The following is a 25,310-nucleotide window of genomic DNA, read 5'->3' as shown; positions in this document are numbered from 1 at the left end:
CCTGACCAACAAAGCAAGACCTCATCTCTACTAAAATTTAAAAAAGTTAGCTGGGTATGGTGGCACGCACCTGTGGTCCCAGCAACTCAGGAGGCCGAGGTGGGAGAATCACTTGAGCCCAGGAGGTTGAGGCTGCAGTGAACTATAATCGTACCACTGCACTCTAGCCTGGGTGACAGAGTGAGATCTTGTCTCAAAAAAAATAAAAAATAAAAACTAAAGTAAATTAGGGGGCACCCACAGAAGAAAAAGACGGGGGTATGACGAGAGAGCCAACCAGAGGAGACTCATTTAGATGGTCGTGGGGGAGAGGAGGAGAAGGCACCATTTAAGCTGAAATGTGAGCACTGGGTAGGAGGCTGTGGGTGGGAAGAGCAGGTGAGAACCTTCCAGAAGTGGGAAGGACATGCCCACAGGCTCCAAGGTAAGAAAACCCTGGGCTGCATGTGGAACTGAGGGGAGCCAGGGTGGGAGCAGCTCAGAGAAGGGGGCAGGGGCTGAGGCTGCCAAGGGAGGCAGGAGGCATGGCGCCTAAGAGGCCTTGTCAGCCTGTAATTTTAAAAGTTTGGTTTTAATCCCAACTTTTATAAGTCAGCAAACATTCATTCATGTGTGGAGGACCTGCTGACAACAGAATCAAAAACTATAAACAAATACAGAATTAGACACTAGAGAATGTACACTGTGTAAATGCATCACCCTCTGTCTATACTCAGTGTTGTTGCTGAGGGGAAGTTTACCTGTGGACACGGGTGGGGCCAAGGGGAGTGGGCAGCCCCTGTTCTCGCTGTCCTTGGTGTGCACAGAGAAAGTCTCCCTTTGGCTCCAGGTTGTATCTGACCTTGGCTGCTCCTGGCGCTGTCTCCTTTTTGATTGGGGAAAGGCTTAACGCTCACTTGTATGGGTGAATGCGCAGCAAGCGAGCAGGGACAGATCTCAGCAGTATGGAACCCCTCAGGTCCTGGTGCAGCGTGTGTGTGTGTGTGTGTGCGCGCGCGCATGTGTGCACGCACCTCTCGCAGGCATCACCTGGCGGGGAGAGCAGTGGGTGAATTCCACGGCATTTTTGGCTTCTCTTGTTCCTCCCTTCTTCAGCTCCAGAATCTTCCATCCTTGCCCAGCTAGTGACTTGTACCCCTTTCCTGCTGTTTGGCTTCTCTGTGTGTCTGAGCCTTTAGGGTGAGCAGAAAGGTGTGATGATCATCTTCAGCCCAGCCCTAGCCTCTCAAGATGAGTGAGATACCGTAAGTAATAACCATGCAACTTCGATGATCCAGCGACTGGAGGAGGAGCAGAGGAAAGCACCAATAAATAAAAAGAGGCAGACGATGAGCATTAATTTCTGTCGACACGTGTACTCCCAGCTGCGGCACACATTCTGTTTTTACGTCTTGTCTGCATTCCTCCTGGGTGACCTTTCCTGCCTGTTGCTGGGAGAGACACTCTTAGGCCACTGCAGATACTAGTGACTCATGGGTCATTAAGATTATGTGGTTTCTATCTTATACTGTTAGACCTTTTCCTTGATCTTTGGGGTCATTGGCTCTCCCAATGTTTGTGCACCTTGGGCATGTTAGTAAAACTTTCTATGCCTCAGTATTTTTATCTGTAAAATGGGAACAGTGCCTTGTATACTGTCCAATATATGCAGCTTCATTCCTCACACCCCAGGAAAGCACATGATTTTAATATAAAAAGGAGACATATCAGCCCTCAGACCACACTGCTGTGCCCCTTTGGAGAGGAGAGGCTGAGGGGGACGAGGAGGAAAAAAGAAGACAGTAAACCCCTTAGACTGTGACAGTGAGGCCAAAGTGAGCTTTTATGAGAACCACATTTGAGCCCTGGAATAAAAAATAAGAGCAACATACTTTAAAAATTATTTATGATTTTAAGCACATGAAAGGCGTATCATGTACCCAGGGAGGGCATAATGGGGAACAGCTGGCTAGCATGTGTCTCGCCATTTCTGAGGTTGTTCATCATTCTCTGATGTCCAAGAATAACAGTAATAATGATGCCACTGCTGATTGTATTAATAACAATAAAGAGGATTGGGGGGTCTTTCCTGAATCCTGCTGAAGGCAAGAGGAGAGCCTGGGCTGCTGGGTTTGGCAGGGGTGGAAAGGGGCACTACAGCCTGCTTTCTTCTCAGGGGCAGTCCATGGAGCCCAGCCAAGGATCAAAGGACGTTAGGTTGAAGGAAAGGGCTCTAGACGGGGAAGGCAGGAAGCCTGTGTTCCTGGCATGATTTTTACCACTGACTGTGGCCTTCCCAGCCCCTCTGAGTCTCAGTGTTCTCATCTATAAAGTAGAGATGCTAATCCTCCCTGGCAGGCACACCTTACAGAGTTTGTATGGACTGTGGATGAAATGATGCTCAGGGAAGTGCTGGGTACACTACAAAGCATTCCAAACAGAAGAGGTTGTTATCCTTGTGTTTCTCCAGGGCTTACCACAATCAACCACCAAGCTCGGGACTGGACATCTAGGAAGTACCCAGAGATGCTTCTGCCATGAATGAGTGTTTCTTTTTCATTAAATGTTCAAAGCCATGGAGTGGTAGCCTTGGACAATACTTTTTAAAGTATTTGGTCCAGTTGTCTCTTTTATGACTTGTTAGGTTGGTCTGGAGTAGCGCTCTGTCTAAGGCAGATTATCCTCCATTGCCGAGTCATCTGAGCACACTGCCCGGTGCCCTGTGAATTAGGGGATTTTTCCATACAGCTGCTGGGCATAAGTGCTATTTCCTTTCAGACAGTTCCCTCTCCAGTCTTGGGTACTTTTATCCCACTCATGCACTAAATACTCAAAGGGGACCTTCTGCAGCCCTCTGGGGTGCTCTGTCCTGTGAACTCTAGTTGCCTTGGTCTCCCCAGACTTAGAGCTCAGTCTTCTCAACTCAGGGAGTTTCCTGGGCTCCACCTGTCTCCTCTCCTCTCCCAAGGCAGTGAGCGGAACTCACAGGGCTCCCCTTGTCTGTCTCCCATCTCTCAGGGATCACTGCCTTTCATTGTCTGATGTCTAGTATCTTGAAAATCATTATTTCATGTAGTTTGTTCGGGTGTTTTGGTTGTTTCAGGCAGGAGAGTAAATGGGTCCCTGTTACTCCATCATGGTAGGAAGTAGAGGTTCCCTTGTTTTCCCTTTGGAGATGAAGAAGCTGGGAGAAGGGAATGACTTGCCCAAAGCTGCACATCTCATTGGTGTCAGCAAGGGGGCATCCTCCTATCCCCACTGTGTGCCAGCACACGGGAGGGGTCCCTGCTTTCCGTAAGTCCGTGGTTTCTTGGGGAGACAGACAAATCAACTGAGAATTTGAGACAGATGCATAAGTCAAGAAAAGCAACCCACAATATATTTTATGAGGTGGGTATTTATCCACAGGGTACCAAGGAAGCATGGCAGGAAGTGAGAGGGCAAGGAAGGGCTCCTGGGAGGGTTGGCACATGAGCCTTGTGGTGAAGGAGAGGCAGGAGTCATCCAGGTGGGTGAGGAGGGAGAAAGTCTCAGGAACCAGTAACACGCACAACAGCTCGGAGGCAGGAAGCAGGTCCCTCACCTCAAGCCCAGTGTGTATGGTGTGGTACTACTGGGGAGACATATGTGTGTTTTATTGTGGATATGCACCTGTTCCATCCCCCTACTAAATCCCTGAAGTCTGGAAATTTCTTCCCACACAAGTCTGCTGTGGGACATTTGTGTAGGGTCTTGTTCAGGGCTATGCAGTTGATGTTACCATGAGGTTTCTGGTGGGACTCTGGCCTTCCACACTCTTGAAGGCAGCCAACAATATTCCTTTCAGTGATACGGAGCATCCTCCATCGAGAAACAGTTGAAACTTACCCCAGTCCCACTCCTGGTTCCAGTGAAAACAGCGCGGAAGCCCACTCCCTTTAGCCCATTTCTCTAGGTGAGCCCTACCAGATCCATTGCCAAGGTGAGGCTCAGGAACTGCCTGGAGGTTCTCAGCTGAACGTCTGCCAGAGCCAGACCCTGAAACAATCAATGGGTTAGAAATCTGCATCAACTAAATGCAGGCATTCCTGGCCCCTGTGGGTGCTACACTCCTGGGTGCTTTTGCACTTGGTAGGGGCAGGAGGGGGAGCCTTTTGGCCTATCAGAGGCCTTAGGCTTTTGGCTCACCTCTAGCCTGGTTTATTTCTACCAAGACCAGACGAGTTGTCTTATGGCTGTTTGGATCCCAGTCTGGGCTCCTCCAGTGACAGCAACTCTGTCATCAATGCTGTTTCTCCAGAGATTTCTCATTCATTCATTCATTCCATTCATTCATAAAACAATAGGGAACATTTTGGACAGTATCCTGTCCTCATGGAATTATGGTTTGGTAGGGATGGCTGGACATTCATCAAATAGTCACTCAAATAAGTATAAAATTACAACTGTGATAAGTGTTATGAAAAAAAGGAATTGGGGCTCATGAAATACAGTGAAGGTGGGACTTACCATTGTTTGGAAGCCAAAAAATAATAACCTCAGTGTGAACAGAGCTTGGTGAGCCAGTGGGTGGGGGGTGGGGAGGTGGGGGCCATAGGGGCTGGGGAGGAGATGTGCCCAGCTCAGCCGGTGTCTGGGTGCAGTCAGTAGGAAGTACATGGAAAGGTAAATATGGAGACTTCTACAGGTTCCATGGGATGTGTTAAGAGTTTTGGTCTTTTTCCTGAGAGCAATGGGTGACTGTTGAAGGCTTTTTAATGAGGAGGCAAGAAGATTAGATTTTTGCTTCAGAAACCTCACTTGGGCTCCAGTGTAAAGACCGAATTGGAGGTGGGCAAGAGTAGAATTGTCAGATAGAACACAGGACGCCTAGTTAAATTTCAATTTCAGATAAACAATGTATACTTTTTTAGTATGTGTATGTCCCAAATACCACATGGGACATAATTATATTAAAAATTTATTGTTTTAACTGTGCTTTTAAAAAGTTTTAAATAGGTTGCAGATATTGCATGGGACCTAATTATGCTAAAGATTGTTCATTGTTTATCTGAAATTCACATTTAATTTGACATCTTGTGTTTTTATTTGTTAAATCTGGTAACCCTTAGCAAGAGAAAATGTGGAGAAACTGGTTATAGACCAGTTATTGTTGTAAACTACTAAAAGATGCTTAGGTTAGGGTAGCAGAGGTGGAGATGGAGAGGAGTGGACAGAGAAGGAATAGTCCTGGTTGGTCCAAATCTGCCATTCAAAGGCATCTGGAAGACAGAATCCATCAGCTTCCCTCCTACTCTGAAACTGATTTCCGCACACATGCCATTTAAAGACGTTGGTATGGTATGGTGAACTGCATAGTCTCAGTGCAGGTCAGGTGTCTGGTCAGAACCTGCACTGAATGGCCTATCAGAGGTGTTCTGTGACAGTGTGAGGTGGTCTTATTTCTGTCTCCATCCCTCCAGGCCAGAGACACCTGAGAGGTGAGTTCTGAGCATTGCAGTGACTGATGTGTGTGAAGGAGAGATTTGGTAGAAAGGTCAAGACCTTTACGACAATAGAGGCAATATTGTAAGTTGTACACTGTTTTTCCCCATGATAACTCACATTTTAGCAAATTAAGCAGTAGAGTAAAGCAGTCAAGAACACGGACTTCGCGAGGGGCTTTAAACCCTGTTGGTTATTAGCTTGTCTACACTATCTGTGTGATCTTGGCTGAGATACTTAACTCTCTTGGCTTTGCGACATATTTTAAGATTAGCACTAAAGTACCTTGAAAGCCAGGCCCACAGGAGATACTTAGTAAATGGTATATGCTACTAGAATCAACAATCTCCTTGTTTCAGAAGGCAGGCTTACTCTTTGTCTTCTTACACAACTCACTTGATCATCTTCTTAATTCACAGCTCTGGTTTTGTCGCTGTTCACACTCTTCACTGTCTTCCACTGCCTTGTGTAGCAGATCTCCACACACTCGTCTCAGTTTGCCTCGACTGAGTTTGCATGGAAATCTGCTGCACAAGGCAACGGAATATTGTTGCACCTGAAGATTGTCACTATTGCCCATCAGAACCCCTTTGTCCAAGCAAACCACCTCATGTAACCCTCCTGAAACCCAGCTTGAACATTTCCACTTTTTTGTTTGCCTTGAATGTCTTTGCCTGTATCTGTTCAAGCCTTATTAATCAAAAGTATTTATAAGTGAATGTTAACAGAAATATGAACAAAACAAGATATAAAACATAGGAAATGAAATAAATGCCTGTCACTAGGGAAATGGCTAAACAAATTACTATTCATGTCTACTGTGTAATACTATGCATCCATTACAATAGCTGTATGCAGACTGTCCTGGAAAGATATATATGATATAATGCCAAATAAAAACAGCAAATTATAGAGGAATATGTGAAGTAGGGTCACAGTTGCTTAGGAAGGAACCTAGTTCTATCTATACAGAAAGATAGGAATTAAATATATTCCAAACCGTTAAGCAAGGTTCCCTTTGGAGAAGAGGGTGGGAATTGGGTTGGAAGTCAAAGGAAACTCCTAATATTTAGTTAATATACTTTAATGGTTTAAGCTTGTTCATTTACCTGAACTGTGTTAATTTTGTAATTGAAATTAAAATGCATAGAAAAAGGTTTAGAAGAATGAAATAAACTGTGGTTATGTTTCAGTTGTTAGACTGGTGCGGCTCTTGCCCTGTCCTTACTTATCATTGTTTTATTAAAGAACAAAATGGTAATGGAAGAAGATTACCCTTCTGCTAAATCCAACTGAAATGCTACTCCCTCAAAGAAACATTTTTCTAATTCCTCAACTGAATGTGCTGCCTCCTTTCTTTGAACCCTCAAAGTACTTTATGTATCTTTTGTGGCATTTTCTCATTCTATCTTAGTGAGTGTTTCAGGTACCCAAGTATGAAGACAAGTATTTCATACCAGTCTTACTGCCCCTCTATATTGAAGTAATGTGAAGCTATCACGGTAGAGAAGGAAATAGGATTTCGAGTCAGAGGGTCTGGATGTCACCTCTTGTTCTGGATGTCCATGGCAGTCTGACAGATTAGCCCACACTTAGTAGCTTAAAACAACAGCCATTTTATTTTATCTCATGATTTTTTGGTCAGGAACTTGGGCAGAGCTGGGCTGGGTGATTATTCTGCTCGTGTGGTGTCGACTGGGGTCACTTGGTGGTAGCCAGCTTAGAGGTGGGCTGGATGGGAGGGTTCAGGAAGGCTTTAGTGGTATGCCTGCTGCTTGGCAGGGCAACTGGAAGACTGGGCTCAGCTGAGTGCCTTTCCCTCACTGGGTACTCTCGGGACATCTTGTAGACTTCTTATGGTGTGATTCAGGGCTTCAAGTGATAAGGCAGACCAAGGCTGAGGCTGCCCATCTTCTAAAGCAGTGGTCCCCAAACCTTTCTGGCACCAGGAACTGGTTTTATGGAAGACAATATTTCCATGGACCAAGGGTAGAGGGGGTGGTGGCAGGGATGGTTTCAGGATGAAACTGTTCCACTTGAGATCATCAGGCATTAGATTTTCATAAAGAACACAACACGCAACCTAGATCCCTCACATGTGCAGTTCACAATAGGGTTCATGCTCCCATGAGAATCTAATGCCACGTCTGATCTGACAAGAGGCAGAGCTCAGGAAGTAATGCTTGCTCACCCACCACTCACCTCCTGTTGTGTGGTCCGGTTCCTAACAGGCCTTGGACCAGTACTGGTCAGTTTGTGGCCTGGGGATTGGGGACCCATGTTCTAAAGGATAGAAATAGCATAGTGTCATGCCTGCTATACTCCACTGGTTAAACATCCACGGAACAAATGCAGATGCAAGGCGGGTGGGAACAGAGATGCTACCTCCTAAAAGCATTTGTGTAAAAAATGTGTGGCCATCATCAATTTGTCACAGCTTTGCTGTGAGAAATACAACCTTTGTGTCTCAGTGACTCCATTTGCAAATTATAAAGATCCAAAGCTATAATGTATGCAAAGCATGCTATGCATTATAAAAAAAACTGTATGCACTATAAATATTAACATTTACCTTGGTATTAAATCTATGCCTTACTCAAGGCAGGTACTCATTAAATGTTGAGTACTTTGAAAGCAAACTCATTTAAACACAGATATTTCCTAAGAAAAACACAAAGAATGTGATGCTGCATGATCACATAGAAGCGTGGCTCAGTTTTAGAGTATAGACTTTGGATTAGGTTGACACGAGTTAAATCCAAGCTCTGTCACCCAGTTCCTATCTATGTGGCCTTTGTTAATTTGCCTCACCTCTCTGAGCCTTAATTGTCTCATCATAATATGGAAATAGTATTACTTACCCAGCAGCGTTGCTGTAAGCATTGGAGCTAATTTGTGTCAAGCACCTAGTAGGGTCACATAGTAGGTGTGCAGTTTCTCTAAGATGATATTGAGTCATATAGAAAGTCTGGACTCCTCACTTAATTCCTCTGCACTGCTCACCTCCATGAGCTCAAAGGATTGACAGGAGTCCAGAGTCTAGGCCCTTGCGAAGGCATTGGGGAAAAGGGGAAGGCCCTCCTTCTTGTTTCTCCAAGTCTCTTCCTCTCTCCAATGTTCACCTCTAGGAATCTGTGTCCATGCAGCTTTTTTTTTTGTGAATCTATTCCTCTCTGTTGGAACTGGCCCCCTTTTCAGACCTGTGGCTCTTCCTTTCATAGATGTACGAGATCAAAGCAGGAGGCAGCATTGCAAAGAAGTTCAGTGCAGCTCTGCAGAAGCTGAGCTCGCCCCTGCAACCCCGAGTTCCAGAACACAGCAACAACAAGATGAAAAACCTGTCCTACCCATTCTCCAGGGAGAAGATGTACCTGTGAGTATTAAAGCTGCTGGAGCAGGGATGTGAGAAGGGATGGGAAGGAAAATTGAACGCTGTTCCATGACTCAGCCCTGGGGCTCCCAAAGTGGGTGCCCCAATGCCTGGGAGAGAGAGTAGGAAGCATGTTCTCACGGTGACATTGTCCCTGTGCCTGCTTTGTGAACCCCCTCCCCATGTGAGATTACCCCAAACAGCTGAGGGTGCTTGTCCAGCAGGAAATCCGCCATTTGACCATTTTGCAGGGTGATGGGCAAACCAGGGAGCAGCCAACAATAAACTTTGGAACTCTGTGAGAAAGTGGTCAGATGCCTGTGTATCTTCTGCAGGAAAACCTTCTTCCCAATTGCCAGTCTAATAGGGTTTCAACAGGATATGATAAACCGGAGAGAAGGTAGCCTCTGGGTTTCTGGATTCCAACTGCCTACTTGTACATTCATTGACTCTCAAGGGTCTTCCCCTGTCCCTGCAGCCTGCCTAGGAAGAGTGAATAAAAGCTCTTCACAGAGATAGCCACTTGGGAAACATTTGGAAGGGGGAGCCACAGCTGGGAAGTGGGAGATGCAGCCGTCAAGTATCAGCTTTGCTCTAGGAGCTAATGAGAAAATAAACAACTATCAAGGGTGACGAGAAAATGGAGCAAGAGAGAGAAAGGCCGGGGCATGGAAGGGCAGAGAGGACAGAAAGAAGGACCTTCTCATTTTAGGAGGTGGAAGTTGTGGAGCAGTGTTTCTGTTGTCCATGAGAGACCATCTCCTATTCATCTTTGCTGTGTTCGCTATTATCCTACACATATGCATATGCTGTTTCATTTGCATGTATTTACCCTCTCATTCAGTACTCATGCCCCATTGTGAGGTGGCCGGCCAGATCTAACTATCTTCTATTATAGACACCAAAGTCTAAGTCTGTCCAGGGTCACACGGCCCAAAGTGGCTGAGCTGGGCCTTGCATGGTGACTGGTGGCTTGCTGCTCTTTCTATGTCCTGTGGTGCTTCCCTGCGTCCCCTTCCTTGGGCCTTCATTTATGCTGGTGCTGGCATCTGAATGGTAACCTCCTAGGCACCTCCGTTTGTTTTACTTCTGTTGTCCTTCAAGACTGGTTCATCAACACCTTCCTTTTGAAGGATATTCTGCTCTTCCCAACCAGAAGCATGCGCTTCACCCTCTGAACTTTCATAGCAATGGTCTGCATGTTCCCATGTTCTACTCTGTGTCAGTTACTTAGAGAAATGTACATTTCAGTGATTGGAGCTCCTGGGGTGCTGGGAGCATATTTCCTTCCTTCATCACTGCATCCTTTAGCACAGCTTCCTCAGCATTACAAACACACCCCATGTGCTATTTTCTGAGTGAAAGCTCAGTGTATGAAGTTAAAAACAGACACAGCCCTTGCATGATTAAGATTTTTCTAATGGATGAGATGACAGTGACATTAAATGAAATTTTGAAGAATCAGAGTGATAATCCAACACCCTGAAACGATACTCTTTTTGTTTTGTATTTTTTAACTGTCTTTGTTCATGCACCAGTATCTTTTTTACATACTTTCCATTTGGAACCTTATCATCATATATTTTTCTAACATGGTATAATCTTTTTCTATACACAAAGTTTTCATAATTATAAATTTCGATGACTGCATGATACCCTATCCTATAGATTTTGGGATTGCATCTTATTGTTATAATCTTTATTATAAGTACCTTTTCAATAGGCATTTTTTATTTATGTTATTTTTCTTTCTGTGTGTTGAATTTCTTCCCTAAGAGAAATTTCTAGGATGAGTTTTTAGAATTACTGAGTCAAGAAGGGCATAAACATTGTGTGTGTGTGTGTGTGTGTGTGTGTGTGTGTGCACCTCATAAGTCTTGCTATGTTGCTTTCTAAAGATTTGCTGTGGGCCTGGGGTGGCAGTGGTCTCAGGGCAAGAAGTGAATTTGCCATCTGCTCTCTTGGTGTCTCCAGGTACAACATCCAGGAAAAGGACACCTTCTTTGATAATGCCACCCGCAGCCGCATTGTAAGTAAATAGATGTACTGTGTTAGGAAAGAGGATGGGGAAAGAGCTGAGTCCCTAGTTGGCAGGATATTCTCTTACCCTCCCTGCCACCTCACACAGTTATTTGCTTGGAGTTGCCCAGCAACTGAGAAAAGTATGCAAGAGCTTCCCCATTCCCCAGAAGAAACAGCAAATAGCTGCCCTCACTTGTGGTTTAAGGGGAGCGTCGTCTTCTCTTTATGGGTTCTCCATTAAAGTTCTGCTTAGGAAAAAAAACCAGGGAAGGTCATAGTTGCTGTGGGGGTTAGTTAGTTGAACCCCTTGATTTACATAGAGGAAACTGAGGCTTTGAGAAGCAATGCATTGAAAAAAAATTATATAGATCGTTAGTGTCAGAACAAGGACTAGAACTAGTCCTTCTGATGGTTGGACCACTGTGTTTGTTTATGCATTTTCCCTTCTTTCAACCCTCATGACAGAGTCATGTGAATTTATATAACATGGAATGCTAGTTAACCCATTTGCCCAAGAATAATATCACCAGCCCATTCACTAGAAAGCCAACGCTCGTGACCATAGCTCTTCTTCCATAGTCGTTTTGCCTTTATGTCAAGTGTTTGAATTTTGTAGGATGATGGATTCTAATAAAAATCTGCATATAGCCTGTGTTTCTGTGGCCCCTGCATGAGCTGTAGAACATCTTCATTCACCGATCAGTTTATTCTCTATCACCCTAGAGGTCACGTAGCCTATGGGCACAAGACAGAAAGAGGGGCCCAAGGAATGCCAGAAACTTACACATGCCCCCATGGGAAGTATGAAGTGCGTTTCCATTGATCTTTACCAAAGAACTGAAGTTTCCACAGGAGGAATAAGGGTTAGATACCTAGAAGGGTGGTAAGAAAATATAGGAATAAGAAGGGACAGGTGATTAGAGGAGGCTAGGAGATTTCCCAGGCACACTGCAAACATGGCATTAACTCTTACTTGCAGGATGGGCAAGGAAATCTCAGCTCCCTTAGCCTAGTGTCTTAGGCAGAGTTAAAATGGGCATGTGATTTCTTTTTTCTTCCAATGGAAAAAGGCATTAACGTCCCATTTTCTTGGTTGATGCTATTAGTAGCCAATGAAATCTCACTGTGGCTTGGGTCCCACGACTGTGGGGGAGTTATAAGGTGTTGCGGAGATTACTCGATAATTGCAAAGTGCTCGTAAAATAATTCAATGCTGTATAAATGCTGTTCCTAATTATTATTGCTGTTGAATTACTGCACTATATTAGGAGAAGAATTAAACACTCTTGGACCCCATAGTTATTTACTTACCACTCCCTTTAGGCTGTGGCTGGAATATGGGAATGTAAATAATGATGGAATAACACATCTTCTAGCATTCATCTCTCCTTCTGGAAGCATCTTCCTTTCCTCAGTCCGCCACACATTGAGAACAGGGGAAAAGAGCCTTGAGTTTTGTCCTGAGATCTATTCTGCCCTGGACTTTGGCTGGAGGACCTCACCCTCATCTGTGGATGTCTCCCCTATGCCTGCTTCTTTGTGGGTGTCTGAGCACCTCAGCTTTTTGTTGCAAGGCAGACTTCATTGCTGGGCATCTCTTTATAGACTGGCATAGGCTTGTCCCTCCCTGATTCTTTTGTGGGAAGCACCCCTTTCCTCCCATGTAAGAAACAGAGTCCCCTGCAGGTCCCATAGGCCAGAGGATTCTGTAGGCTGTTTTGGGCACGTAGGGCTTCAGGCAGGCAAAGCCACTGAGTTGGCAGCTGCTGTGTGCCTAGGACGGTGCTCTAAGACATGAATCTTCAAGGAAGTGTATGATATGCTCTGATCAGGGAGGCAGGATGAGGACCCAGGAAAAAAACCACGAAATAAAGACATCAGTGACCAACATAGAGGTAGCTCCTTTGCTGTTTCAGAGTGCTTCCCTGTGCACGGCCTGGCTGGTCTCCCGAGCAGCTCCGCTAGATGGCCCCATTACAGACGCAAGCTGACCCTCCTGACGTTTGCTCAGGACCCTCTGCACCTACCTCCGGAGCTCTCTGCCACCACACTGGTTCTCCCCGTCAGCCGGGCTCCAGGCTGGGGGAGGGGGCCTGCCCCTCCCCGGGACCCACCAGACAGAACCCCGCCTTTCCTGAGGTTCCCCGACGTGGGCGGCAGACACTGTCCCCTACCCCACAGAGCCAGGCTATGTGGTCCGGGGTGGGCTCCTCTGTTTTCCTTACCTCCTGTAACTGCAGTCCATTTCTAGCCTTTTATTCATTTGTTTTTCTCAGGGTGGGGCGAAGGGGCGGGGGATGTGTGTGCAGGGGGGTTACATCCCTTGTTTCCTCAAAGTCCTCAAGTCTGAGTGGGGTTGATGTGCCGCCCATGAGCCAGGCACCTGCTTGGCTTAACCCTCACTGCAAACGGGCCCGGGCGTCTCCCGCCCCTGCAAGGCAGTGGTGAGGGTGACGCACGGTGGAGGGCGGGGGGAACGAGGCGCTCACAACTCTGCTGTCGTCCCCTTTTAGGTGCACGAGATCCTGAAGCGCACAGCCTGCTCCCGAGCCAACAACACGATGGGTAAGGACCCCAGCCCGCGGGCAGGGTGCTGACGGGTGCTGAGGCGGCTCCCTCCCTGTGCTTTCAACAGCTCCCTTGGTGGGCAGCAAAGAACAAAGCAAACAAATGCCCCCCACGGAGAGGCTGCTTAGCTTAGGCTGAGAAGCCTGCCTTGGCCCCAGGAGCAGTGGGGGTCCCGTTTCTCAGTGGGGCTGCTCCCAGGCTGTTGTAGCTTCTCCTAGGCCTTCATCCCAGGTCTCCCGGCTTTCTCTTTCTCTTTTCCCCGTACCGCCCACACCTGCCACTGTATCGGGATAATTCTGCGGCTCCTCTGTTTTTCAACATTTCGAATAGTTTTTAATAACCCAAGAAAAGCATCTTAGAGGTCCTTTAGTCCAACCTCCTCATATTATGTAAGAAGAGATGAACCGCCAGAGAGGGTGCATAACTGCCCTGAGCCCACACAGCATGTGATGGCTAAGTCTGAGTGAGCCTCAGCAGTCTTCTCACCGTATCTGGCTGAATCTGTTTGCCCTGTGGTTTGTTTCTTAAATATTAGGGTAATTGTCTTGGAAGCATTTGGGACCAAGTATAAGGCAGGCAGTATAAGGCAGGCCGTCCAGATCCTGATGGATTGTGTGGAAGACATCTGTGACGGCCCAGGTACAATGTGAGCTGTGCCCGTAACCCCCTGAGACTGGTTTTTGGAGAAATGTGCCAAAACGTCACACACAAACACTTCTGCACAGGAATCATTCTTGCATGTTGAACCCTTGTTCCCAAGGTGCTGCCATCTCCAAGCGGCTTCTGACAGCTTTGGGAGAGCCGTCTTCAGAATGCGCTTTGGGATTGGCAAATCTGGCTTTTGAGGCAGCTTTAGGTTGAAAAGCGTTCAAAGTCATTTGGAGTCCTGTCTATTGAATAGAGGAGGTGATCAGGCTCAGGAATGACAACGATAATGATGATGTTAGCTAGCTAGTATTTGAGAGTGTGTTGTGGGGCTTGAGAGTGTGCCTGGGTACCCAGGGCACAGTGCTGGAGAAGGAATCTGAATGGGTGTTATGCCATGATAGTCTTTTTAGAATAGTGCTTAACCTCTCAACAGGGCAATTATGTTTGCTTACGTTTGCTTTGATATATTCATCTTGCTACAAGATTCCAAATAACAGTGTACTTTTTAAACTCAGACCTTCCATGTTATGTTATTTGTCCGGAACACGGTGCTGATGAGGCGAGGCTGAGTAAGTGGGTGAGGGAATTAGCCTAAAAAGCAGAGAAATGTTATATATATATAAAATATATATATATAATATATTACATATATATAAAATATATATTATATATATATAAAATTTATATATTTATTAAGCATTAGCCCCCTGACTCAAATGTTAATCTCCTTTGGCAACACCCTCACAGACACACCCAGGATCAGTACTTAGCATCTTTCAATCCAATCAAGTTGACACTCAGTATTAACCATCACAAGTCCACCCATTGTCAACCTGAACCCATACGCATCTGAGATCATACATAATCTTCAAATAAAGGCAATAATAAGGTCATAATTATACCTAACATAATACAGCTATCATTCATACAACCGGAAATGCACCAATCCCCAATCCAAATACTATTACATGAAATTAACACTACCCAAATGCTGATATGAGGTCAGTAAATCTTATGTCACTTGATAAAGGAAAAAGGAAATGAAGTTATTTCTTAGTGCAAGTGTATACATGCACAAACATGTTAGCAAAAGAAGGAGGAAATACTCATGACAATTACAGTCCTCGTTTCTGCAGCTGGTCATGTGGTCATAGCTGGTATTGATGAGTACCTTCTTCTACTAAACATTCTGTATTCCCTTTGCCTTCAGCAAGCACCTCAGCAGGTCATGGTTTTTTTCCTGGTGGAGTGACCCAAACCATTCCTGAGGGGCCTGGGCCATTTGCAGTCCTGCCTGGATTGGGCTGCTGTTATTTCCCATTGACCTTAATCACAGGGCATGGTAATACTAAGAAACGCCCTAATGGATCTCCTGTCCTCCATGCGTACTGTTCCTTACATCTGTTGTGGAGTAGTAGACTGATTTCATCATGATAGTCTGGGTCAGTCACCCCAGCCAACACTGTAATTCCCTCCTTAGCGTGTTGCCTTAAAGGTAGGAGGAGCCCGAAGTGGCCAGGTGGCAATCTTAACTTCTAGTTTAATGGAATTGTTGTGTTTCCTGGTGACATCATTCCTCCCTCTGAAACTAAGATGTCTAGGCCAGCGGAACGTAATGCTGTGGGAACAGGAAGCAGAAATTTTGCTAGTGGATCACTAGGGGTGATGGTGAGTGGTGCCACTTCCACTTCAGTGCCTTGATTCCTGGACCTGTGAATCCTGGCTATGGGAGAAACAGTACCGTTTATTGGATGCTGATTCAGAGCACACATGGCCTTCTGGGGAACTTTGTCCCAGTCCAGCAAAGTATTGTCACCTAGTTAGTGTTGTAATTGTGACTTCAAAAGGCCATTCCACCGTTCTGTCAATCCAGCTGCTTCAGGATGATGGGGAACATGGTAAGACCAGTGAATTCCATGAGCATGAGTCCACTGCCACACTTCTTTAGCTGTAAAGTGAGTGCCTTGGTCAGAGGCAATGCTGTGTGGAATACCATGATGGTGGATAAGATATTCTGTGAGTCCACGGATGGTAGTTGATATGGTTTGACTGTGTCCCCCTGCCAAATCTCGACTTGAATTGTATCTCCCAGAATTCCCACGTGTTGTGGGAGGCACCCAGGGGGAGGTAATTCAATCATGGGGGCTGTTCTTTCCCATGCTATTCTTGTGATAGTGAATAAGTCTCACGAGATCTGATGGGTTTATCAGGGGTTTCCACTTTTGCTTCTTCCTCATTCTCTCTTGCTGTCACCATGTAAGAAGAGCCTTTCACCTCCCACCATGATTCTGAGGCCTCCCAGCCATGTGGAACTCTAAGTCCTTTTTCTTCCCAGTCTCGGGTATGTCTTTATCAGCAGCATTACTTTCCCAGTCTACACCAATGGCCTTGTGGGGAGCTCCCCATGTAATGCTTATTACAGTAAATTGGTACCAATAGAGTGGGGCGTTGCTGAAAAGATACCCGAAAAATGTGGATGCAACATTAGAACTGGGTAATAGGCAGAGGTTGGAATAGTTTGGAGGGTTCAGAAGAAGACAGGAAAATGTGGGAAAGTTTGGAACTTCCTAGAGACTTGTTGAATGGCTTTGCTCAAAATGCTGATAACAATATGGACAATAAGGTCCAGGCTGCAGTGGTCTCAGATGGAGGTGAGGAACTTGTCGGGAACTGGTGTGAAGGTGACTCTTGTTATGTTTTAGCAAAGAGACTGGTGGCATTTTGCCCCTGCTCTAGATACTTGTAGAACTATGAACTTGACAAAGATGATTTAGGGTATATGGCAGAAGAAATTTCTAAGCAGCAAAACATTCAAGAGGTGACTTGGGTGCTGTTAAAAGCATTCAGTTTTATAAGGGAAGCAGAACATAAAAGTTTGGAAAATTTGCAGCCTGACTATATGATAGAAAAGAAAAATCCATTTTTCTGGGGACAAATTCAAACTGGCTACAGAAATTTGCATAAGTAGCAAGGAGCCTAATGTTAATCACCAAGACCATGGGGAAAATGTCTCCAGGCCATGTCAGGGACCTTCACGGCAGCTTCGCCCATCACAGACCCAGAGGCTCAGGAGGAAAAAGTGGTTTCATGGGCTGGGCCCAGGGTCCCTGTACTGTGTGCAGCCTAGGGACTTGGTGCCCTGTGTTCCAGCCGCTCCAGCTGTGGTTAAAAGGGGCCAATATACAGCTCAGGCTGTGGCTTCAGAGGATGGAAGCCCCAAGCTTTGGCAGCTTCCATGTGGTGTTGAGCCTGCGGGTGCACAGAAGTCAAGAATTGAGGTTTGGGAACCTCTGCCTAGATTTCAGAAGATGTATGGAAGTGCCTGGATGTGCAGGCAAAAGTTTGCTGCAGGGGTGGGGCCCTCATGGAGAACCTCTGCTAGGGCAGTGTGGAGGGGAATTGTGGGGTTGAAGCTCCCACACAGAGTCCCTCCTGGGGCACTGCCTAATGGAGCTATGAGAAGAGGGCCACCCTCCTCCAGAACCCAGAATAGTAGATCCACTGACAGCTTACACTGTGTGCCTGGAAAAGCTGCAGACACTCAATGCCAGTCCATGAAAGCAGCCCGGAGGGAGGCTGCACCCTGCAAAGCCACAGGGGTGCAGCTGCCTAAGACCATGGGAACCAACCTCTTGCATCAGCGTGACCCAGAGTCAAAGGAGATCACTTTGGAGCTTTAAAATTTTACTGCCCTGCTTGATTTCGGATTTGCATGGGCCCTGCAACCCCTTTGTTTTGGCCAATTTCTCCCATGTGGAATGGCTGTATTTACCTAATACCTATACCCCATTGTATCTTGGAAGCAACTAGCGTGCTTTTGATTTTTACAGGCTCGTAGGCGGAAGGGACTTGCCTTGTCTCAGATGAGACTTTGGACTGTGGACTTTTGGGCTAATGCTGAAATGAGTTAAGACTTTGGAGGACTGTTGGGAAGGCATGATTGATTTTGAAATGTGAGGACATGAGATTTGGAGGGGCCAGGGGTGGAATGATATGGTTTGGCTGTGTCCCCCCGCAAATCTCAACTTGAATTGTATCTCCCAGAATTCCCATGTGTTGTGGGAGGTACCCAGGGTGGGTAATTGAATCATGGGGGCTGTTCTTCCCCATGCTATTCTCGTGATAGTGAATAAGTCTCATCAGATCTGATGGGTTTATCAGGGGCTTCTGCTTTTGTTTCTTCCTCTTTCTCTCTTGCCACTGCCATGTAAGAAGTGCCACCCTCCATGATTCTGAGGCCTCCCCAACCACGTGGAACTGTAAGTCTAATTAAACCTCTTTTTCTTCCCAGTCTCAGGTATGTCTTTATCAGCAGTATGTAAATGGACTAATACAGTAGTCTTGGCAGAAGCATTGCGTGCAGGATAGGAAAACCCATATCCTCAATAAGTGTCTGTTCCAGTGAGGACAAACCTCTGCCCTTTCCATGATGGAAGAGGTCCAAAATAATCAACCTGCCATCATGTAGCTGGTTGATCACCCCCAGGAATGGTGCCATATTTAGGGCTCAGTGTTGGTCTCTGCTGCTGGCAAATTGGGAACTCAGCAGTGTAGCCAGGTCAGCCTTGGTGAGTGGAAGTCCATGTTGCTAAGCCCATGTGTAACCTCCATCCCTGCCACCATGGCCACTTGGTTCATGGGCCCATTGAGCAATGATGGGGTGGCTGGGGAAAGAGGCTGAGTGGTGTCCACAGAATAGGTCATCCTATCCACTCCACTGCTGAGGTCACCCGCTGGTGAACACTCACATGGGATACAAATATCTTCACAGTTTTTGACCATTCAGAGAGGCCCACCCACATACCTCTTCCCCAAATTTCTTTGTCACCAATTTTCCAATCCTGCTTCTTCCAAGTCCCTGACCATCCAGCCAAACCATTGGCTGCAGCCCATGAATCAGTATATAATTGCACATCTGGCCATTTCTCCTTGCATGCAATGTGCACAACCAGATGCACTACTCGAAGTGCCCACTGGGAAGATTTCCCTTCACTGCTGTCCTTCAGGGATGTCCTAGAAAGGGGCTGTAGTGCTGCCGCTGTCCACTTTCGGGTGGTGCCTGCATATTGTGCAGAACCATATGTGAATCAGGCCCGAGTCTTGTCTTCTTCTGTCAACTGATCATGGGGAGCTCTCCATGAGGCCATTGGTGTAGACTGGGGAAGAGAAGACAGGGTGGCAGGAGTGGAGACCATGAGCATTTGAGCCACTTCCTCATGTAACTTACTTGTGCGATCAGGACCTGCTTGAGCCCAATCACGTATATACCACTTCCATTTGATGATGGAATGCTGCTGTGCATGACCCACTTTATGGTTAGATGGGTCAGAAAGCACCCAGTTCATGATAGGCAGTTCAGGTGCCATAGTGACTTTATGACCCATAGTCAAGTGTTCAGTTTCTATCAAAGCCCTGTAACAGGCCAAGAGCTGTCTCTCAAAAGGAGAGCAGTTATCTGCAGAAGATGGCAGGGCCTTGCTCCAATATCCTAGAGGCCTGCGCTGTGATTCACCTGCCAAAGGCTCCAAACAGCATCCCTATCTGTGACTGACACCTCAAGCACCATTGGATCTGCTGGGTCCTGTGGCCTAAGTGACAGAGCAGCTTGCACAGCAGCCTGGACCTATTGCAGAGCCTTCTCCTATTCTGGACCCCACTCAAAACTGGCAGCCTTTCATGTCACTTGATAAATGGGCCGGAGTAACACATCCAAATGAATGTGCTGCCTCCAAAATCCAAATAGTCCCACTACATGTTGTGTCTCTTTCTTGGTTGTAAAAGGGGCTAAATGCAGCAGCCAATCCTTCACCTTAGAAGGAATATCTTGGCAGACCCCACACCACTGGACTCCTAGAAATTTTACTGAGGTAGAAGGTCCCTGATTTTTAGTCAGATTTATTTCCCGTCCCCTGGCATGCAAATGTCTCACCAATAAGTCCGGTGTGTTTGCTGCTTCTTGCTCACTGGATCCAGTCAGCTTAATGTCATCAATGTAATGGACCAGCGTGATATCTTGTGGAAGCAAAAAGTGATCAAGGTCTCTCCACATAAGATTATGACACAAAGTCGGAGAGTTTATATACCCCTGAGTTAGGACAGTCAAAGTATATTAATGGCCTTGCCAGCCGAAGGCAAATTGCTTCTGGTGGGCCTTATGGACAGGAATGGAGGAAAAGGCATTTGCCAAGTCAATGGCTGCATACCAGGTACCGGAAGATGTGTTAATTTACTCAAGCAATGAAACCACATCTGGTACAGAAGCTACAATTAAAGTCACCACTTGGTTAAGCTTATAGTAATCCACTGTTATTCTCCAAGATCCATCTGTCTTCTGCACAGGCCAAATGGGAGAGTTGAAGAGGGATGTGGTGGGAATCACCACCCCTGTGTCTTTCAAGTCCTTGATGGTGGCACTAATCTCTGCACACCCTCCATGGATGCAATATTGTTTTTGATTTACTGTTTTTCTAGGTAGAGGCAGCTCTATGGCTTCCATTTGGCCTTTCCCACCATAGTAGCCCTCACCCTACCAGTCAGGGAGCCAATGTGGGGGTTCTGCCAGCTGCTAAGTATTTCTGTGCTAATTATGCATTCTGGCACTGGGGAAATGACCACAGGATTAGTCTGCGGACCCACTGGACCCACTGTAAGTCAGACCTGACCTAAAACTCCATTAATTATCTGACCTCCATAAGTCCTTCCTTTAACTTGAGGATCACAATGATGTTTTGGGTCCCCTGGAATCAACGTCAGCTCAGAGCCAATGACCAGTAGTCCCTGAAATATCTGATCATATCCCTTTCCCCAGTGCACAGTTACCCCAATGCACAGTTACTCTGATAAAAGGCTGGAGGTCTCTTTGGGGAAGGGTAAGAGAAAGATTAACAGCATAAATTATTAGTAGTGTAGTGGGGTCCTTCTTCAAGGGGACCCAACCTCCCCTTCAATCAAGGGGTTCTGGGTCTGTAATTCCGGAAGTTGATTGATGGGCCATGATTCTCTGTTTTTATAATTCAAATTAGTCTTTTGTCCATTTGACCTAGAAGTTTTCTGCTTATATAAATTAAGTAGGAATGCAGTAGGCTTCCTATAAATTTCAGTTCTAGGAACACTGTGATTAATAAACCAATGCCAGAGCTCTACATGAGTCAGACTATTCTGATTGCTGCTTTGTCTCTGCTGTCCACTATGGTAGCTATGCCCACTTTGCCTTTGATGGTTGAGTGCTGCCACTTGGCCCCTGTCACCTCCGGATCCAATTATTCCCATTGTACTTAAATTTTGTAGTTGAGTGACTGTGGTTCCCACTGTTAGATCTGACATACAGAGAAGAGCAATTACAGGGCCCTTCAGAGATGCAGGTGCTGCCCTCACAAATATATTTTACAAGGCATTGGTCAAGGGTATATCTTCTGGACTTCCCAGCTGCGATGAGTAGGTCTGAAGTAACTAATCCACTCCATCATCCCAATCTCCCTAACCCTTTGGATCTCTTCCTCTACATTAAACTGAGGGAGATCAGGCATTTTCAGCTTGCCACAGTGGGCCATGTTTTAATCCATATTTCAGCTAACCAAGCGAATAAACTATTAGAATCCCTTTTAACTCCCTGGGCTGCAACATTAAATGCAGAGTCCCTACTTAATGAGCCCAAATCAATAAATTCAGCCTGATCCCACTCTGTGTTCCTTCCACCATTATCCCATATCCTTAATATCCATTCCCATGCCTGTTATCCAGATTTCTGTTTATATAAATTAGAAAACTCAAGCAGTTATTTTTGAGTGTAGTGCAACTTCTCATGGGTCATACTGTCAACCTCACCTCTAAGGGCCCACTGGGGCTTTAGTCTATTTATAGGTCTAGAAGCAAACAGGGGTGTTGGGGGTGGCTCTTGAGGAGAATCAACATTTTCTTGCCTGGCAACTGCCTCAGTGAAGGCCATCACTGTTGCCTCTCATTCTTTTGCAATCAGTGCCCTCACTTTAACAATAGACACCCGGCGAGGCTGTGAATGCACCTTTCATTGCAGGTCAGCCACTTGCATGATAAGAGCTTGTGTCTATTTTTCCACAATTTCAGCTCTTTCTCTACAGGAGATAAAACTGTCACTCAGGGCAATCTTAGCAGATTTGATGCTCAGAATCTGCTTCTCAAGTTGGGCGTTAGAATCCCTGAGTTCATCATTTTCTTTCATCACTTGGTCCACTGAACTTAGGAGCAACCAACCAGCTTCATTATGTTCCTTGGTTCCTTACATATGGTCAAAGGTATTATGTATAGAGTCACTAAACTCCTTGCCTCTCATGAGCAGTGAATCAAGAGTGTCAAATGCATTTATTTTGCATAACTCTCTAAACAGCTCATGCCAAGGACTATCAGTGTTCTCCATACTATTGGAAGTAGAGTCCTTAGCATTTTGGGGTCTAATGCTAAGCAGCCAACTCCAGAAACCCAAAAACCAATGAAAGAACTCCATCCTTAATATTCTGTTCCTCTAGAACCCCTCCTGGTAGAAAATGTGTATTAGTGTTCTCTAGAGGGACAGAACTAATAGGGTATATATATAGTATTAACTAACTTGATCACAAGCTCCCATGAGCTGAGGAGCAAGGAAAGCCAGTCTGAGTCCCAAAACTGAAGAACTTGGAGTCTGACATTTGAGGGCAGGAAGGGCCCAGCACAGGAGAAAGATGCAGGCCAGTATAGCCTTTTCATGTTTTTCTGTCTGTTTTATATTGTAGCCGCACTGGCAGCTGATTAGATGGTGCCCACCCAGGTTAACGGTGGGTCTGCCTTTCCCAGTCCACTGACTCAAATGTTAATCTCCTTTGGCAACACCCTCACAGACACACCCAGGATTAACACTTCACATCCTGCAATCCAATGAAGTTGATACTCAGTATTAACCATCACATCTCCTATAGTTCATGTTTTTTTTCTTTTCAGTCTTCATCTTCCACAACTTCCTGCATCCTTCCAAGCCTTCTTTACTGCACCTCCATCTTCTGATAGTTGTTGGAAGGTGCTGTTGACCTACTCAACTGCTGTCCTTCTGTTTCTCCCTCATGGGTCACATTTTCCTTGATTTTTCTTCCTTATTCCACATTTTAGATGTTGTCAGCTTCCAAGTTCCTTTGGCTTTTGCACTCTCTATTTTCTCTATATAGATGACTTGCAACCATCTGTTCTTGCTCCTGTTTCTCTCACCAATTGCAGCCTTGCATTTCCAACTGCTTAATGGATACCTCCACTTAGATGTTCACCAGAACCTCAAAATCAGCATGTCCACTTCTCTCCTCTCTCTCCTACTCCTCTTCCTGTTAATGTGACCACTATTTTCTCTATCTTTGCTCATGCCGTTTCCTTTTCCTGAATGTCCTGCCTGTGTTTTTCCCCAATCTCAGTGATGCCTATCCCCAGATCAAACACCACTGTCCTCCAGATTCTTCCTTAAAGCCCTTTCCTTGGAGCTCTTATCAAACTGAATCTCTTGCTTGCTTGTTTTCTACACCCATGGCTTAGACTCCTAAGGCAGTGAGTCCTTGAGATGTTTCTGAGTCATCTTTTATGCCCCAATGCACCTCACTGCCTGTCTTGCACATTCTACTCAGTTGATTTGATTGAGTGGATTAATTTAAAAATGCCCAGCCTGCTAGTCCCACAGCAGTTTCTGGTCAGTTTCTGACTATGTGTGTTCATGGACAAATAACCTCTCTGCATCTCAGCTTACTTTTATGTAAAATGGGGATTATAATCTCTATCTTGCGGAGTTTTTGTAAAGATGAAATAAGTGGCTGTTAGTTTGTTTTGTAAACTGGAAAGTCCTAAAAACAAAAGTTCATTTTGGGGGACAATCCCCAGGTTGTTGGAAGGCCACTGGAGACTAGAGGCCCTCGGCTTTAACACGCATGTTTTTTATTGTGTGTGTGGGAATCTGAGGGTTTTTTGGTGATGTCTCAAAGTCAAATGTCAGGATTTTGTTGTTGTTTTTGAGTTATATTTATAATTTTGTCTTTCCTTTTTGACATTCAAAAAACATTTAATGAGCACCTGCTGTGTGTCAAATGATGTTAGAGAAATGGAGGGATGCCAAGCTGAATTTAGCATAATTTCTACCCTTGAGGGACTCTTAGTTTAGCCATGCAGACAGACGTGGAAACAGATTGTGATGAGGCAGTGTGGTAGGTGCTATAATAGAGATACGTACAGAGTGCAGTTGGAACATAGGGGAGGAGGCAATTAATGCCCATGTGTATGTCTCTGTATGTCTAAGTATTAACGTAAATCATTGCTCCCAGGAATATTAGGTATGTCAGGAGTGATCATCTCCAATTACAGATGGGTACAAAGAGGATACGTGACTTGCCCAGGGTGGCATCTTGAGTCAGAATTGAGTCTAGAACTTGGGTACCCTTGCTCTAATCCTATTTCCACTACCTTTGGGATGCTACAGACTAGGAGTGGAGTTAGGCTGAGTCTTTAGAATCTGTTAACTTCACAGTAGCCCTTGAGGACTTACTAGCTTTGTAACAGGGGGCATGTGACTGAACTCCGCTTCTCAGCAGAGGAGAACACCAAAGGCCTGATTTCCAGTGGGTTGACTTCTGCCTATGAAGACCAAGTGCCCTCTAAGCTCTTTGGCCAACTTACCAATCTTATTTAGAAGATAAACAAAAAAAAAAAATGAGGAATGTGATAACTCCATGAGGCCCCAAGATAATATGGAGGCCTGAGCCACAGGATAAATTTAGATTTTATTGCCTTTCTTTCTGGCTTATAAGGGGTGGAGGAGAAGCATGAGTGACTAGAATCAGCTTATATTTCTCCAGAAGATTGTGTCCTCATTAAAAAAAAAAAAAGAGAGAAAGAGAAAAAGAACAGGACTGGAGTTGGAATCGTAGGTGTTTTCATTGATCCTTCACTCTCGGGGTTATCTTTTGTATGGTCATTTCTTTTGCAACCAACTGACAAAGCTTTATTCCCTTTCCCATTGTACCCAATTTAAATATTAGAAAATAGAAAAGATACTAAAGATAGTAACAACTTAGAAATTCTCCCATTTATCTAGTAATGTCTCTTTGTTCTTTGAGACAATACATTTTTACTGAATGCCTACTTTTGCAAAGCTTTAACCTATATACAAGTAGTATGTATTGATATATTTATATTCCTGCCTTGTTCCACAAAATTTCTGGGGTGGCTTACAAGAAAAACAGCAAGACAACATAGTATAAAAATAAATTGAAAAATAAGAACC

General features: G+C 45.4%; 1 protein-coding gene across 1 annotated transcript in view; it reads left to right on the top strand.

Moving 5' to 3' along the window:
* The window catches only part of ANO2 (anoctamin 2), a 363,519-nt gene that overhangs the window by 86,206 nt on the left and 252,003 nt on the right, over positions 1-25,310 (top strand). Inside the window, exons 5-7 of the mRNA XM_050747557.1 lie at positions 8,664-8,815; positions 10,787-10,841; positions 13,348-13,399. Coding sequence (XP_050603514.1) covers positions 8,664-8,815; positions 10,787-10,841; positions 13,348-13,399 — 259 coding nt within the window. The remainder of the gene's footprint in view (positions 1-8,663; positions 8,816-10,786; positions 10,842-13,347; positions 13,400-25,310) is intronic.

The sequence above is a fragment of the Macaca thibetana genome, chromosome 11, assembly GCF_024542745.1.
Source record: "Macaca thibetana thibetana isolate TM-01 chromosome 11, ASM2454274v1, whole genome shotgun sequence".
Lineage (NCBI taxonomy): Eukaryota > Metazoa > Chordata > Mammalia > Primates > Cercopithecidae > Macaca > Macaca thibetana.
This window is presented reverse-complemented; position numbering and strand designations above follow the sequence as displayed.